This window comes from Procambarus clarkii, chromosome 56 (genome assembly GCF_040958095.1).
Source record: "Procambarus clarkii isolate CNS0578487 chromosome 56, FALCON_Pclarkii_2.0, whole genome shotgun sequence".
Lineage (NCBI taxonomy): Eukaryota > Metazoa > Arthropoda > Malacostraca > Decapoda > Cambaridae > Procambarus > Procambarus clarkii.
In genome coordinates this window covers 9,693,467-9,709,773 of record NC_091205.1, presented here as the reverse complement: position 1 = coordinate 9,709,773, position 16,307 = coordinate 9,693,467, and the positions used below count along the sequence as shown (strand labels likewise).

Below are 16,307 nucleotides of genomic sequence, written 5' to 3'. Positions count from 1 at the left end.
CCGCACACTGAATGACAGACTTAAAGAACACAAGAGAAGTGTTAAGTCTGCAGACACTAACAATACTCTCTTCTGCCATGTGAGGGATTCTAATCATCCCATTGATTGGTCTTCCTACAAAATAATCTTTCCTGTCTCTACTCTACACAGACGCCGCCTTGTTGAATCGGCTCTGATACACAATGTACCCAACATGAACTTGAGTCCTGGTTTTGTTGCTGTGGACTCTTCCCTTGCACAGTATATACTCAAATGCCCTAAACTTTCTAACAAACGTGACTTAACATAAGCTTACCCCTTCCATTTATCTTTCTTTCTCTTTCCTTTTCTTTCTCTCTCCTCACCTTTTTCTGTTCATTGTCTTCTCCTACGCTCCCTTGCTATCCTCTTCTAATTCTTACTATCTCCTTCTCTTTCCGTTGATATAATAGGAGCTGCCTCGTATGGGCCAATATGCCTTCTGCAGTTCTCATTATTACTACTATCCCTTACACCTTACTTTCCTCCTCAGCTCTCTCTCTTGCCTATTTATTGCCTGTCTCTACCTCCTCTTCACAATCGACTTGAGAATGGTCCAGGACGGAGCGAAACGTCGTCGTCCCTTCAACTTATAGTGTGTGGTCTGGTCAACATACTTCAGCCACGTTATTGTGACTCATCGCCTGCATCTGACACTGTCACTACAGTGTGTTGAATGTATTTACACTTTGCAACAATGAATAATGAGCAATCATTATATGGATGGCGTAATAACAGGGGGAGCATTAGCGCCTCTGGTGGTCAGATGCTTAACTGTATTAGAGGTTGACAGTTTAGATATTATAGTGAAGTAAGGGTGAGTGGCGCGTCTGGGAGTCCCGCTTCTTAACGTGTGGCTCATTTGTCGACCAGCCGCCGCCTGGCAAGGGTCACGTTGATTACCAGTGAAAAAAATAAATGTGTTACAGATATTACTCAATCATAATATAGAAAGGATTGTACAAGGTGTGTACTTCATGTTGTTATTCGGTATTATTTTGTATATTTTATGTATTTAGACAATATAGAGGTGACTGTCAGGTGGCAGCCATAGGTGTACCCGCTAGTTAAGTCATTAGGGCGCTTGTGGTGGCCTTAATAGCCATGCCAGTAGTTAGCCAGCAATCTTAAGGTTATCTTGAGATGATTTCGGGGCTTAGCGTTCCCGCGGCCCGGTCCTCGACCAGGCCTTCTTTTTCTTACACATCCACAGGAAGCAGCCCATAGCAGCTGTCTCCCAGGTACTTATTTACTGATAGATAAACAGGGTCATCAGGGTGAAAGAAAGTGCCCATTTGTTTCAGCCTCTACCGGAGATCGAACCCGGAACCTCAGGATTACGAATCCGAAGCGCTGTCCACTCGGCTGTCAGGCCCCTTAAAACAACCCAAAGAGAAATCTTTGACATATTTTGATGAAAATCTGAATGAAACGAGAAATTTTGGCCACAGATTGTGTGAAGATGGTGGGAGGGGGGGGGGGTGATTGAGGGGGTGCAGGTTAGTATGATGAGCATGATTCAGAATGATGGAAGGAGAAGGGCTCCTATGATGAATTGACTTAAGGGCCACCATCTACAGTGGCCTCGACGGGGACAGGACAGCGGCACCTTGTCAAAGGTCAGCCTTCCTACTCCCTCCACCCTTATTTTATTGAGGATTTGTCTTGTGTATATTGTGAACAAAAGGAATGACTCGGCATTTACGACTTGAGTGGTTAAGCGGGTTCATGGGTTAATAATCCTATGGGGGAAACAACACATCTATTTTCTGTGTTACATTGTGGCTTGTTGAGCTTGAAGCTGTTGTCCAGCCTGTCTGTGTCAAATATGACATTTTAGAGAAGTGGTCTGTATTAATGACCTCCAACTTGGTCAGTATTACAAAGGCCTCGGCTGTTATTTATTTATTTATATAACTACAAGTTACATTGGGTTTCTGATCAACCCGTCCTCTTAAAACTAACATCACTTTTGGCTGGTATGCGCGGCGCTATGGCCAAATTTGGACAAAATTTGAAATGAAATAGACTCAAAAAAGTGACGCACTGTTCCGTTTTCTGTTTGAGTCGTTCGGCTTACTCGGCCAGCTTAGAAGAGGGTTCTTTCCATTAACATTTTTTATAACGTTTTGAAACTTTGAGAATTTCCTGCCCACCTAACCTATCAGAGGACTCTTAACTTATTGTTGTTGAAAAAAAAAAATCCCAAATTTATTTTCATTTTTTTTTCATTTTCAAATTACGTCCATATTCGGCCATACGGGTAAACGGCCAAAAGCGACGCTATTTTTAAGAGGACAGGTGACAAGGAGTACATAGCCCAATGTGTTTACATTCTTGTAAAGCCACTAGTACGCATAGCACTTCGGGCAGGTCCTTAATCTAACAGATAATATTAAGTAGGTAATTTCTAGAAAAATTTATAGGCTAATCTATTAAAATCTATAACAATTTAAACATTTCTAGTGTTAGTCCTTCAAAGATTCGAGGTAGTGACAGTTGAACAAGTTCTGGCATGATTGTTGTTGCTGTCTTGAACTTTCTCGAAAGCGGAAAATCATTGATGTGTTTTTGAAGTGAGGTTTCCATATTAGGACACTGTAGGCCAGATGGGACCACAACAGAGACTCGTACAGTTGAATATTCAATGTTGTTCGTTTAAGTCAATGATTCGTTTAACTATTCTTAAGGATTGTTTTCATATTAACTGAGTCCCAGATGTTCAATGGCTGGTACATCATAACTCCTAGGTAATATTGACTTAAATTTACCAGAGGGCCACCATTTGTCCATAGTGCCCTCTACGGCAACAGGAAGCCGGCGGCTTGTCAAAGGTTCCCCTACGGTTCCTGAGGAGTTTGTCAATCTGTATTTTGAGCGCGCAAACTGCTGCATTATGACATTAAAGGTAGTTTGATAATATGTACACGGTGTCTTGTAGCTAAGGTAAAGGTGGCATATAATGGTCAGCAACAAGTCGCCCTAGATTGTTTAGTGTTAACGACTAGGGCGATGGAGTGGTCATATCAGGATAGCAATTGTGCAGATAAATGGGGAAGATAATTGCAGACGAGGAGTCACAATAACGGGGGCTGATATATGTTGACCAAACCACACACTAGAAAGTGAAGGGACGACTAGATAATTGTTTGTCTAATAGATGGAAAATGTTAATTGTTTGCATCTTGTTTACTCTGCGATGTAAAATGAATTCACCTGTAAATGGTCATTTTTAACAATATAATCACTAGGCTTCTAACGTTGGTTTAGTGCTCAGAGACCATATACTGTACTTGAGAGGTTTTAAACATGTTATTTATATAATTTAGGCCAATAGACAGCTATATAAATTAATAATACACAGTACTTTTAACTAAGGTTAGCTAAAGGTTTGTTTTAGTGGAAGACCCTAATAAGGTAATGTGTTTCTATGTAACTTTAAAAGAACATTGATGCTTAACCATATCCTCATGAGTCGGAGACAAAAATGTCTTCCGTTAGGCTATTGCAGTCTTATCAGTCTTGCCTACTCGCTATTGTTGATACAATCTGTAATTAATTTCCATTGCAATTTCACCTTTTCCAGTGATTGGTTCCAGTGTTCTTGAAATTCATAATTGTATTTTGCTACTCGATTGTATTTGAAATAAACTGTTTATACTTACCCTGGTGCTACATAGCCTTCCTGGTTTGGTGCATTCTTTTGATAATTACTTATACTTGCCCTTAATATATGTAAAAAATATTTTTTCAAGAGTGTGGCACGTGTGGACAAGTGTTGGATCAGAGGAGTCAAGGTAAAGTGCTTATTTAACAACTAGTTCTGAGGAGGAGCGGGTGGAACTAGATGGACGTAGAAAACTTCACATTCTTGTTACACTAACACTGGTTTGTGCCTCGGAGAGGCTGCAGGATCCAGTAAGTTCAGTAGAACTTCGGTTTCAACTCCTTTTGACCATGTCGTAGCTCAGTCGATTACGGCAGCGTCTGGGATGCTCTCGGATGCAGGTTTGAATCCTCGTCCCGGCCCTTGTGGATTTGTACACTCTTGTTAGCAGGCTGAGAGCTTTTCTTTCCCATAGATTTATTTTTAGAAGAGTTAGCAATAAGTCGGCTGGGTTTATTAACGTATTGTTTTTAGGTCCCATTTAGATTATGCAGTTCAGTTTTGGTCGCCATACTAAAGAATGGACATAATTCACTAGAACACGTCAGTTAGGATGACAAAGTTAATCCCGCAAATTAGAAAGCTTCCGTATGAAGAGATGTTGGAAAAACCTTAACGTGACATGATTGAAGTGTACAAGTGGATGAATGGGCATAACAAGGAAGCTATTGATAAGCATTTAAATGAAGATAAGTACAGATTTAGGAAATACCTGGGTAAATACTGGTTTGGTAACTGGGTTGTGGATTTGTGGAACAAATTACTGGATCATGTGCAGACGTAGTCACAATAACGTGGCTGAAGTATGTTGACCAGACCACACACTAGAAGGTGAAGGGACAACGACGTTTCGGTCCGTCCTGGACCATTCTCAAATAGATTGTGGATCATACTACTGGATCACTGGATCCATATTACTGGATCATAATAGGCATAGGAATCTTTGATTGGTTGAAGCTTAGGTTAGACGTATATGAATGAGTGTAGGTGGATATAAATAGGAAGTGCCACGTGCAGGACAATAGGCCATCTGCAGTTTCTTGACTTACGTTCTACTAGTTTACACTGTGACGGTAAAGCGTTGGTGTTCGGCTGTTTCAAAAGCTAGGGGCAGGGCCTCGTCACATTAAAGAAAAAAAAGAGAAAAAGCTGGAACTTTCGTCTGTGGTAAGGTAATGGGAAGACACACAAAACACAAATAAATTTAACAATGAAATTTTAATTACGTTAGAAAAACAACACATGAATAAAATTAAGCATAAAATATACAAGGCAAGTCAACAAACAAAATAATAAGAATAATCACTGGCAAATGAAAAGTTACGTTAAGACAAGTGACTTATAGCAAAATAAATAATAATAATGGAGCTGGAATATTGGCTTCGAGCTGCCACCTCCCTTAGTACACGAAAGCCAAGGCTTAGTCTACCAACGAGAGATGTCAACTGCAAGGAGCACTGGGATATTCTGACTATTCTGGTCCACTGCAGCCCAGACATCAACTTGTGGCGGAGGGCAGGTACGACAGGACACCAGCCAATCAGCGACAGGCAGGCAATGGACAAGCAGTTTACCGGTTTACGGTGGCGGTGGGAAGCAGGTGTGCCGGTGTGCTGGATACGTTTTGCTCTCTGGGCAAAATGTTTTGGAGATACTTGCTGGCCGTATCTTCTATATTATCTGTTGTTGTTACGTACTTTGAAGGGAAGAGCAGGCTCAATCTCTCTTGATAGAGATTATCGTCACAACACTCAGAACGCGACTCTCCAATCAGCTTACATCTGTATCCTCAATTGCTGCTAGATGATCAAGGGTGAACATTTAACCTTGAATGTTTAATACAAACCAAATAATGGGTAGCAAAGATGTATGGTAAGGTAAAAGTTGGGTTGCGAGGCAAGTTTTGGGGTGGTGAAGACTTAGAATATTGTTCAATGTGGGTGACAAAGACTTGCTGTGAAGAGTAGGTAAAGAATAAATTGAGAGATAGGAGAATTATCTTAAGATTAGACTTGGACTGGCTGGCATATGCATTATATATCATTAATGCATATGCCAGGGGGGGGGGGAGATCTCCCCAAAGGCATAAACTGCTAGGTCAGGTAATCCACAAACCCATCTCCAATGACTCCAAGGTCCTGGGAAGCTTGACCTTCCCATGAAGTTAAAGGATTGTTGGTGGGTTTGTGGATTTGGAATGAGGGAAGAGGCGGGCTGGATGAGGCAGTTTGTCTTGGGAAATATTTGTAATCATTTTATTTAGAGATGAGTGTGAGCAGAAATGACACGCTATAGTAGTCATTTATAGTGAAGATGATAATGTATTTTCCAAATGAGAAAATTATGCGTGGCGAAAACTTAAGTTGAGATAAAAGTATGTTGTCAACAGCTCTACAATAAAAGATTTCATTAAGGAGGAGATTCCCGCCCGAAAGGTCGGCCATCTTGGCGCGCAGTTTGAACGCTCCTGGCTGGACTTTCTTTCCACACTTCGCCTGGAGATCATATTTGAATTCAGCTGGCTTTTTTGGGCCAGTGTGTGCTCACTGCAGCTACCCAGGGGCTCACAGCATCGGGGGAGGCCGGAGCCTCCCCGAGCTGGGGCGCCATGTACGTTGACAGCAAGTCCTAGAGAGGAAAGCGGCGTTTGGTCACATTTGTCCCAAACCTCCATGCAGTTTTCAAAACATCCCAAACATCCCAATTTCGAGGCCTGAGCCATATTTTGGAGCCAAATTCTGGCACCCTGCACGTATTCGCAGTTTGAAATTACGACTTTATGCCAAGTACTGAAAGCGGCAGTGAGTCACATTTTGAACAAACTCCCCTGCAGTTTTCGAAATATCCCAAATATCCCAATTTCGAGGCCTGAGCCATATTTTGCAGCAAAATTCTGGCTCTCTGCACGTATTCGCAGTTTGAAATTACGAATTTTTATACCCAACATATGCACAGTACTGAAAGCAATGTTTGGTCAAATTTGTCCCAAATGTCCCTGCAGTTTTCAAAATATCCCAAACAGCCCAATTTCGAGGCCCGAGCCATATTTTGGAGCCAAATTCAGGCTCTCTGCACGTATTCGCAGTTTGATATTACGACTTTTTATACCCAACATATGCCAAGTACTGAAAGCGGCAGAGAGTCACATTTTGCACTAACTCCCCTGCAGTTTTCAAAATATCCCAAATATCCCAATTTCGAGGCCAGAGCAATATTTTGGAGCCAGATTCTGGCTCTCTGCTGTTGGATATTTCCAACATCGAATACAGCATTGTTGTATTCTCATTACTTATTACTAACCATATTAATATTGTATTAAGTAAAATTAACAACTCGTAGAATTCTCCTGTACTAATAATTCATCTGTGCATTAGGCTAGAATTCTCACGTCACCTGACGCCAGTATTGCGTCAGATTTCTTTACAGTAAAACACATTATATAAAATTTGTGTGAGAATTAAATACGATTCTCCATAATTAAAGCATTCTGTATGACAACTGATTGCAGACGAATTGTTCTCTAACTAAAAGTCGAATAGAGCGTTAGAATTATACCGTCTACCTCGCGGTAGTGTTAACGTCATCAATGAATGCCATGGGGAGACATTTATTCCTCTCCCTTATATATTTACTATTCTTAAATAGTTAAATAATAATATTTCGTTCCTCTAAATTATAAACCCGTCCAGTCTTTAGAGTTTCAAGCGCGAATGCGAGAAATATTAATGTTCATGCCAATAATTTGTGTAATGAACGTCGACTCGGCATGGGTAGAGGGACGCCATCCTCCTCAGTACACGTCGGGAAGCGGACACGTGCAAGGCCAGAAGGAGGCAAAGCTACGCTTACCGTACTCACAAAAGACGCCATTGTCCAGCAAATAGGACAAGTGTGTCCATCCACAGATGAAAGCCGCCACTGTGAGGCGTGAACGACCTTGCAGATAGTATCTTCAACTAGTGCTGGTGCTAAATAAGGGACCCCTAGACTTGGTTCCTGACGACACGTGATCAGCCAGCTTGAAACGCATCAATCCATAGGTTCACTGGAGCCTGGGATGCGTAATTACGGCAATCTTAATACTTACACAGTGCCCACAGCTAAGTACCTTTTATTTGATGCATCATTTATAAGTTTATTAATAGCGGGGTGATTGCACGTCACGCGGCAAGACAACACCTAATAACAGGTGATTAGAATTCTATCTGTAGATATCAATAATCTTGAATATGAATTGAGTAGTTAAATCAATTGCTACTGGTAGTTATTTATCTTGCAGCTTGAGAGACGGATTCCTCATGCTGCCTTCTCCATGTTAATCGTGCCATTCGTCAATGTGCCAGACTTGGAGATTAAGAGGACTTCCAGAGTTATCTAAAGGAACCTACTACAAGCTAAGGCTTATTTCTTTTTCCTATATTTTAGCAATTTGATACATTCAGAATGTTCAACATAATGTGTGATTTACTGTAACTCATTACTATGCTCATATTCATGTTCTTCTTTGTATGAATAATATTATATTCAACATTATTTATAGGATTAGATTATTATTAATTGAAATAGTGAACGAACCACACTGATTCCTGGACGTACTGACCTCCAGTAATAACCCCCCAATGTAGGTGTTTGAGGTTTGGTTTTTTAATAATACAGCCCATTAATTATTCTTATGATCATACTTTCTAGTCATATCCATAGTCACTGGTTTTTTCTAGAATTTTATCTAATGATCTGAAATTCTCAGTTTCCCTCTTCACTTTAAAAGCAGGTGGTCCTTCGTAATTTAATTTACTACTTTAATTATTAATTAATCAGAATCAAACCCAAATATCCCACATTATGGTCCTTCGAACCGGATAGGCATTAAACTTATAATTAATATATTAACCATTAATAACTAATCCTTGTGTGATAGAAGCTAGACTAACTATTTAATTAATTGTGTCAACTAACAGTGTAACACAACAGTTAGCCTAGATCACACTAACAGCTACCTTATACATAGCTTTAGTGGGTCATAACCAAGTACCCACAACATTTAGACCTACACTTCATACTGAAGTAGAATCCTTAGGTCACCAAGAGCAACAGCTCATAACCTTAATTTAATCACTAACACCAATTAAGTGTTAACCATTTAGGCTATACCAATGTTTCAATATATGGCTGTCAGCAGACTGTCCATTATAGCCTGAATCCATGTTATAATTACTGTTTCACTTAAGTCAGTGGATCATTAACATTTAGGGATCCAGTATACTAATATAAATTACTGATCTCATACTAGTTAATCATTACTAACCCTGATAATATTTTATTCCACAATTAGGAGTACATTCAGGAGTTAGATAATATTTACGGCAGTAGAATACTTGCCGAACACAATTAATTCTTTGGGTTCATTTAATTTCTTATACACATAATTACACAAGTGTATATAAACAATAAAATACAAAAAACCCAAAAACACAGCACAATTATTTGCACATTACTGCACCATAATATAATCTTTGCCAACCTTCAGTAGGTAGCAATTTAGGCTGTGATTGTGTTGAATTTGGCACAAGCACAGACTAAATATAGTTGTAGTTTCTCAAGTTGAAATTCTCACGACTAGGCTTGAGCTAGTTAGTGACATATATATTATTCTTTTGTGCTGACCCTATCAAGGGTGGGATTAACCATTTGTGTAATTATTTTATTGCATATTTCTATGTATGTCTGAGTGTTACTGTAAGTCTGCTACCCATCCGAGGCTGATTTAGAAGAGTTAAGCTGAGGAACACCTGTAGTGAGACCAAGGTACCACTCAAATCTTAGTTGCTTATTATTAGGTAGGTAGCTAACCTCTAAATGAGGAAAATTACAACCAGCCTCAAAAAATATTAGGCTGTCAATAATTATACCTGCTCTGCATCAAGGAGCAGACAACATAGCTATACCACTAGCTACATAAGCCCTATCAGGCTCAATTTACCACAAGAATGAATCCTTTAGAAAGGAACGCAAGATTCTTGAGAGCTCTTCAAGGCCCTTTAGGAAAACTGCTTATGAAATGTCATTTCTGTGTCGAAACTGACCCAGGTGACGTCTACAGACTAGCAAGTTCCATAAGGATCGCCAGCCAAAAATATGATTATATCAAGACTGTAATCGAGTCCCACAGGAATTTACTCCAGACCGGTCATACTGTCTCAGACCACTCAAGTCTAACAGAATCTGATCTCGATAACTATGAACATTCTGTTCAAACCAGTTTAGACCGATATAAGGAGGTGCTTGCGAGACAAGATATTCCCGAGTGGGTGGATCAGATCATTAATAGACCTGTATCCAAGTTAATACTCAGCTCAGATGAAATACTTGAGCTAAATCAAGACGAGGAGAATCCTCTAATTAATGCTGATCACTATACAAGATCAACAACTGAAGATCAACCTTCATTTTCTAACCTCTCATCTAATACAGCTTCATGTGATGATTTGTTTAGAGTCTGATCAAATTTCAGACCACTCTTCTCAATGTTCCCTGGATTCTATAAGTTCAATACATAATGCTACTGAATTAACTAGCTTATCACTAGAACCCAGAGAAACAAGTGAAGCTGCAGATGAAACAAGTGAAGCTGCAATCAGTGAATCTGAACCAGAAAATGATAAAGCTAATGCTGCAGCAGCAGCCGAAGCTGCAATCAAAGCTGAGGCTAAGCAAGAAGCCTTAAGCAACACAAGTAATGGTCACAACTGCTCACAACAGCCTTCTAAAGCAAGCGCTAACAATGAGAAGACTATTATAAACCTTGTGCACCAATTATTAAATTTATCTTCACCAGAACAATCAGTTGACTCTTTACAAGCTTTTAGTTTTCAGCTTGAGTCACTGATAAATTCTTTCAGTAAAGAGGTGGATCACCCAACTACTGAGTGGATGACTAAAATTATCATCCAAAGAAAATTGTCTGGTGACACACTTAATAAACTATATGTATGCCAGAATGGTAATACCCTGTCAATGCAGGATATATTTACAGGTTTGCGTAATATGAGCAATCGTACAGCAGACCAAGCAATTAATGCTAAATCTGAATGCACCAAAACTGTATCTACATCAGTTTCCTTGCCTGAAACTCCTAAAGTGACACTGTCACTAGGTAACCAAGGTGCTAATACTCAATGTAACAACAATCAGTCAAATACCGATTCATCAGTGAGACCTAAGAGTCCCACAGGTGCTCCTAAGAGACCTAATAGTCCAAAGAGCACTGTTAATAATCCATGTAACCAGAATCAGTCAAACACTGATTCATCAGTGAGGCCTAAGAGTCCCACAGGTGCTCCTAAGAGACCTAATGGTCCAAAGAGCACTACTAATAACTCCACAGGTGCTCCTAAGAGACCTAATAGTCCAAAGAGCACTCCCAAGAGCCTGTTAATGGTTCCCCAGAGTACACCAAGTACTCACAAGAGAATAAATAACAAGCAAATGCAAGCAGCAAAACCATCACCATCTGCAAATACTGTTTTACTTAAACCGGTAACCCCTAAACGATCTGTAGGATGGGGAATGTGCTTGTTTTGCAATCAAAAACATTCTCTGTACAAATGTACTAATTATCCTAATAGACACACAAGAGTCAGACGACTCAAACAGTTACACAAATGTACTAGGTGTCTCAAACCACATAATGTTAACAGCTGTGACACCCCACTGAACACCTGCAACAGGTGTAGAAGGGGCAAGCATCATGCTGCACTGTGCAAATTAGTTAGGACTAATTATGTCAATCCTAGAATAGGACATAGAGAATCTACACCAGTACAGTGCTGCAAGGTGCGAGATGTGTACAGCGTAACTTCACAAACATCTCAAGTAGATGCTGCTTTGCCTACTGCCCAACTTCAAGTGAAGAACAGAGGAACCAAGATCCCCATACGTGGACTATTTGATCAAGGTTCCCAGAGAACTTTCATTACTCAAAGGGCAGCAGAGGCACTTAATTTACAACCAATAGGACAGGTAAAATTAAACTTGTCAGGGTCCATGATAAATCGAGGAACCCATGAATACTCAGTAGTTCAACCGCTTGTACGACTAGGTAGTCAAGCCAAGGCTGTCCAAGCCATTGTTGTAGATCAAATACCTTTAGACTTAAATATTAAGGGTCTGGGGTACACAGCCCACTTCCTGCAGGAACGTGAAATTAATTTGGCTGACAACAAATTAATGTCTGACCGCCTTAACAATGTAGATGTGTACTAGTAGGAGCCGACTACTATTACCAGTTCATAACTGGACATGTTAAACGATTGGGAATGAATATGCTCCAATCTGCAGGAGGCTACTTACTTACTGGTAAAGTTCTGAATGTGAACAAGCCTAAGCCTGCCAATAATAAATTAGTCAGCAGAAAATCAATTCTCCAGCAGCAAGCTAAAAGGAGAAACACAGCTGAATAATAAACTCAGATTGTATGTAGTACAATTGATACTCGCCGAGATGTTTCATAGCTCTCAGTGATAACCAATGGTCCGTACTCAAACAAGTACAAGTCACAGCGACCAAGCTATTGAATTCACTGCAGACCTAGAATTATTCTCGACAAGTGGTAATTGACAACACTCAGTCTTCCTAGTTAAATTGTAATGTTAGGCTAGAGAATCTAGTACTCCCTAGGAATTAATAATGTTAGGCTAGAGAATCTAGCACTTAATGCCACAGGCATTTCCTGAATTTAGTAATTCTAAAGAGTCATCAAGCAACTTCAGTAATTACAAATTCACTAGGACCACTGGTCCACTATACTTGCGCTTAAAGGTTTGCCAAGAAAACCTTCTTAATACCATGTTTTCTGCACTAAGAATTAGTGATAAATACTTGCATTAATTGTTTGAGTTGTTTTTCTTTCGTTTCTGCTTATTTAGTGTAGGAGCGCAACACGAACAAACTTGCAAACTTACTAACATGTAAGTGAATTTTCAGAGAACTAATATGTTTAATGCATTACCGTTAAACATTAGCATTGTTAATTAACATGCTCCATGAGCTTAACATAGCTCACCTTAGAATTAACGTAATAATATGAGTGCTCGTTCACCATGCGCACGAGCTTAATATTGCTCGCCATGATAACTGAATGACAAAACTCCACCTCGTTAATTCGAGTTCACTGAACTCACCCTGTTAACTGTTAACGAGCTCCATGTAGCTCACCCTGTCAGCACTGCTGACGAGATCACTGTATCTCACCCTGTCAACACTGTTGACGAGTTCACTGAACTCACCCTGTTAGCACTGCTAACGAGCTCACTGTAGCTCACCCTGTCAGCACTGCTGACGAGCTCAATGTTGCTCACCCTGTCAACACTGTTGACGAGTTCACTGTAACTCACCATGTTAGCACTAGCTAACGAGCTCACTGTAGCTCACCCTGTCAACACTGTTGACGAGTTCACTGTAACTCACCCTGTTAGCACTGCTGACGAGCTCAATACAGCTCACCATGTTCACAAGTTCAATATAGCTCGACTTGTTAATGAGCTCAATACTGCTCACAATGTTAATTAGAGTACATTTTTGCTCACAATTAGCCTAGTCCCTCACTTAGGTAGGTTAGAAATTCAAACCATTTATTTAGGTAGGTTTAGAGACTTTAGTAGTGTCAACTGAGTACTAGCCTAATCTGTACTCACCATTAATTACAGTTGACTATACTTATAGAGACTGATTTAATAAACCCAAATTCATGTAAAGGTGATTTCGTACTAACCAGTTTACAGTGTCAAGCCTATGAGCTGCCATTTAATTAGCTCATAAGTCAGAATGACTAGGCTAATAATCTCACTGTCGACTCAGAATTTTCCTTGATTTTAATGAATAAACTTTTCAGTTCTCTACCTTTCTATTATTTTAGCTAGTTAGCAAATTAGTTGTACCATCAGTCAGCATGACTACTGCACGGCAGTGCACATTAATTCAACTTCCTCATTTGAATTTGAGGTGATCGTGATGCTGCGTGATGTTATTGTCTAGTAACTCAATAGTTAAAAGTCACAGCGACCCTAGACAGTGACCTTACTGTAGTGTCATAGTCTCCTTGATCTTAAATGACTAATAATACTTTACTGTATAATCATACAATAGTGTTATCAGTTCTTAGGAACTTATTCTGAGTTACCTACGTTTCAGCAGCTACGTAATACACCATTACATGTCACTGCGACCCTAGTTGTTGAGTTTATTGTGAGCTTAAGAGTGTTCCTGATTACCGATAACTTAATAATTTAATGTTTCATTATTTCATGCATGTTTCCACTAAGGGAAACTGCAAGCCTATTACAACTCTGAATAAGAGTAATTTCTTTCACATCCCACTGAGAAAACTGTGATGATGCTACGATGTGATATCACGTAACGAAACATTACACGTCACTATGACCCAAGATATCGCATCACTGTAGATTCTGTTAGTTTAAATTGGTTGAGTTAAATTTTATAAACATTGTGTAAGCTACAAACAACATGTTTCATTTGACATGTAAATAGCAAGACTTAGGTTCTTGTAAGTCCTTGATAAATCCGGGACGTTCGTTATGTGTGTACTAACATACTAACATACTAATGTATTAATCTTAATATCACTTCGGGATAGGTCAGTACACCACAGTACACTGCGACCCTGGGAATCCCCCCCCCCCCGGAGTTATGTTGGATATTTCCAACATCGAATACAGCATTGTTGTATTCTCATTACTTATTACTAACCATATTAATATTGTATTAAGTAAAATTAACAACTCGTAGAATTCTCCTGTACTAATAATTCATCTGTGCATTAGGCTAGAATTCTCACGTCACCTGACGCCAGTATTGCGTCAGATTTCTTTACAGTAAAACACATTATATACAATTTGTGTGAGAATTAAATACGATTCTCCATAATTAAAGCATTCTGTATGACAACTGATTGCAGACGAATTGTTCTCTAACTAAAAGCCGAATAGAGCGTTAGAATTATACCGTCTACCTCGCGATAGTGTTAACGTCATCAATGAATGCCATGGGGAGACATTAATTCCTCTCCCTTATATATTTACTATTCTTAAATAGTTAAATAATAATATTTCGTTCCTCTAAATAATAAACCCGTCCAGTCTTTAGAGTTTCAAGCGCGAATGCGAGAAATATTAATGTTCATGCCAATAATTTGTGTAATGAACGTCGACTCGGCGTGGGTAGAGGGACGCCATCCTCCTCAGTACACGTCGGGAAGCGGACACGTGCAAGGCCAGAAGGAGGCAAAGCTACGCTTACCGTACTCACAAAAGACGCCATTGTCCAGCAAATAGGACAAGTGTGTCCATCCACAGATGAAAGCCGCCACTGTGAGGCGTGAACGACCTTGCAGATAGTATCTTCAACTAGTGCTGGTGTTAAATAAGGGACCCCTAGACTTGGTTCCTGACGACACGTGATCAGCCAGCTTGAAACGCATCAATCCATAGGTTCACTGGAGCCTGGGATGCGTAATTACGGCAATCTTAATACTTACACAGTGCCCACAGCTAAGTACCTTTTATTTGATGCATCATTTATAAGTTTATTAATAGCGGGGTGATTGCACGTCACGCGGCAAGACAACACCTAATAACAGGTGATTAGAATTCTATCTGTAGATATCAATAATCTTGAATATGAATTGAGTAGTTAAATCAATTGCTACTGGTAGTTATTTATCTTGCAGCTTGAGAGACGGATTCCTCATGCTGCCTTCTCCATGTTAATCGTGCCATTCGTCAATGTGCCAGACTTGGAGATTACGAGGACTTCCAGAGTTATCTAAAGGAACCTACTACAAGCTAAGGCTTATTTCTTTTTCCTATATTTTAGCAATTTGATACATTCAGAATGTTCAACATAATGTGTGATTTACTGTAACTCATTATTATGCTCATATTCATGTTCTTCTTTGTATGAATAATATTATATTCAACATTATTTATAGGATTAGATTATTATTAATTGAATTAGTGAACGAACCACACTGATTCCTGGACGTACTGACCTCCAGTAATAACCCCCCAATGTAGGTGTTTGAGGTTTGGTTTTTTAATAATACAGCCCATTAATTATTCTTATGATCATACTTTCTAGTCATATCCATAGTCACTGTTTTTTTCTAGAATTTTATCTAATGATCTGAAATTCTCAGTACCCTCTTTACTTTAAAAGCGGGTGGTCCTTCGTAATTTAATTTACTACTTTAATTATTAATTAATCAGAATCAAACCCAAATATCCCACATCTGCACATATTCGCAGTTTGAAATTACGACTTTTTTATACCCAACATATGCGAAGTACTGAAAGAGGCATTTGGTCACATTTGTCCCTAACCTCCCTGCAGTTTTCAAAATATCCCAAACATCCTAATATCGAGGACTGACCCATATTTTGGAGCCAAATTCTGGCTCTCTGCACGTATTCGCAGTTTGAAATTACGACTTTTTATACCCAACATATGCCAAGTCCTGAAAACGGCAGTGAGTCACATTTTGAACAAACTCCCCTGCTGTTTTCGAAATATCCCAAATATCCCAATTTCGAGGCCTGAGCCATATTTT

At 39.5% G+C, this 16,307-nt stretch overlaps 1 protein-coding gene across 6 annotated transcripts in view; it reads left to right on the top strand.

The window, feature by feature from the left end:
* Nucleotides 1-16,307, top strand: part of LOC138353075 (heat shock protein 75 kDa, mitochondrial-like) — a 194,666-nt gene that overhangs the window by 145,287 nt on the left and 33,072 nt on the right. For 3 of the 6 annotated variants that reach the window (XM_069305720.1, XM_069305716.1, XM_069305718.1), the window contains exon 4: nucleotides 3,774-3,815. The exons of the other annotated variants lie outside the window; for them this stretch is intronic. In XM_069305720.1, the coding sequence (XP_069161821.1) occupies nucleotides 3,774-3,815 (42 nt within the window). The remainder of the gene's footprint in view (nucleotides 1-3,773; nucleotides 3,816-16,307) is intronic. 6 annotated transcript variants of the gene reach the window in all.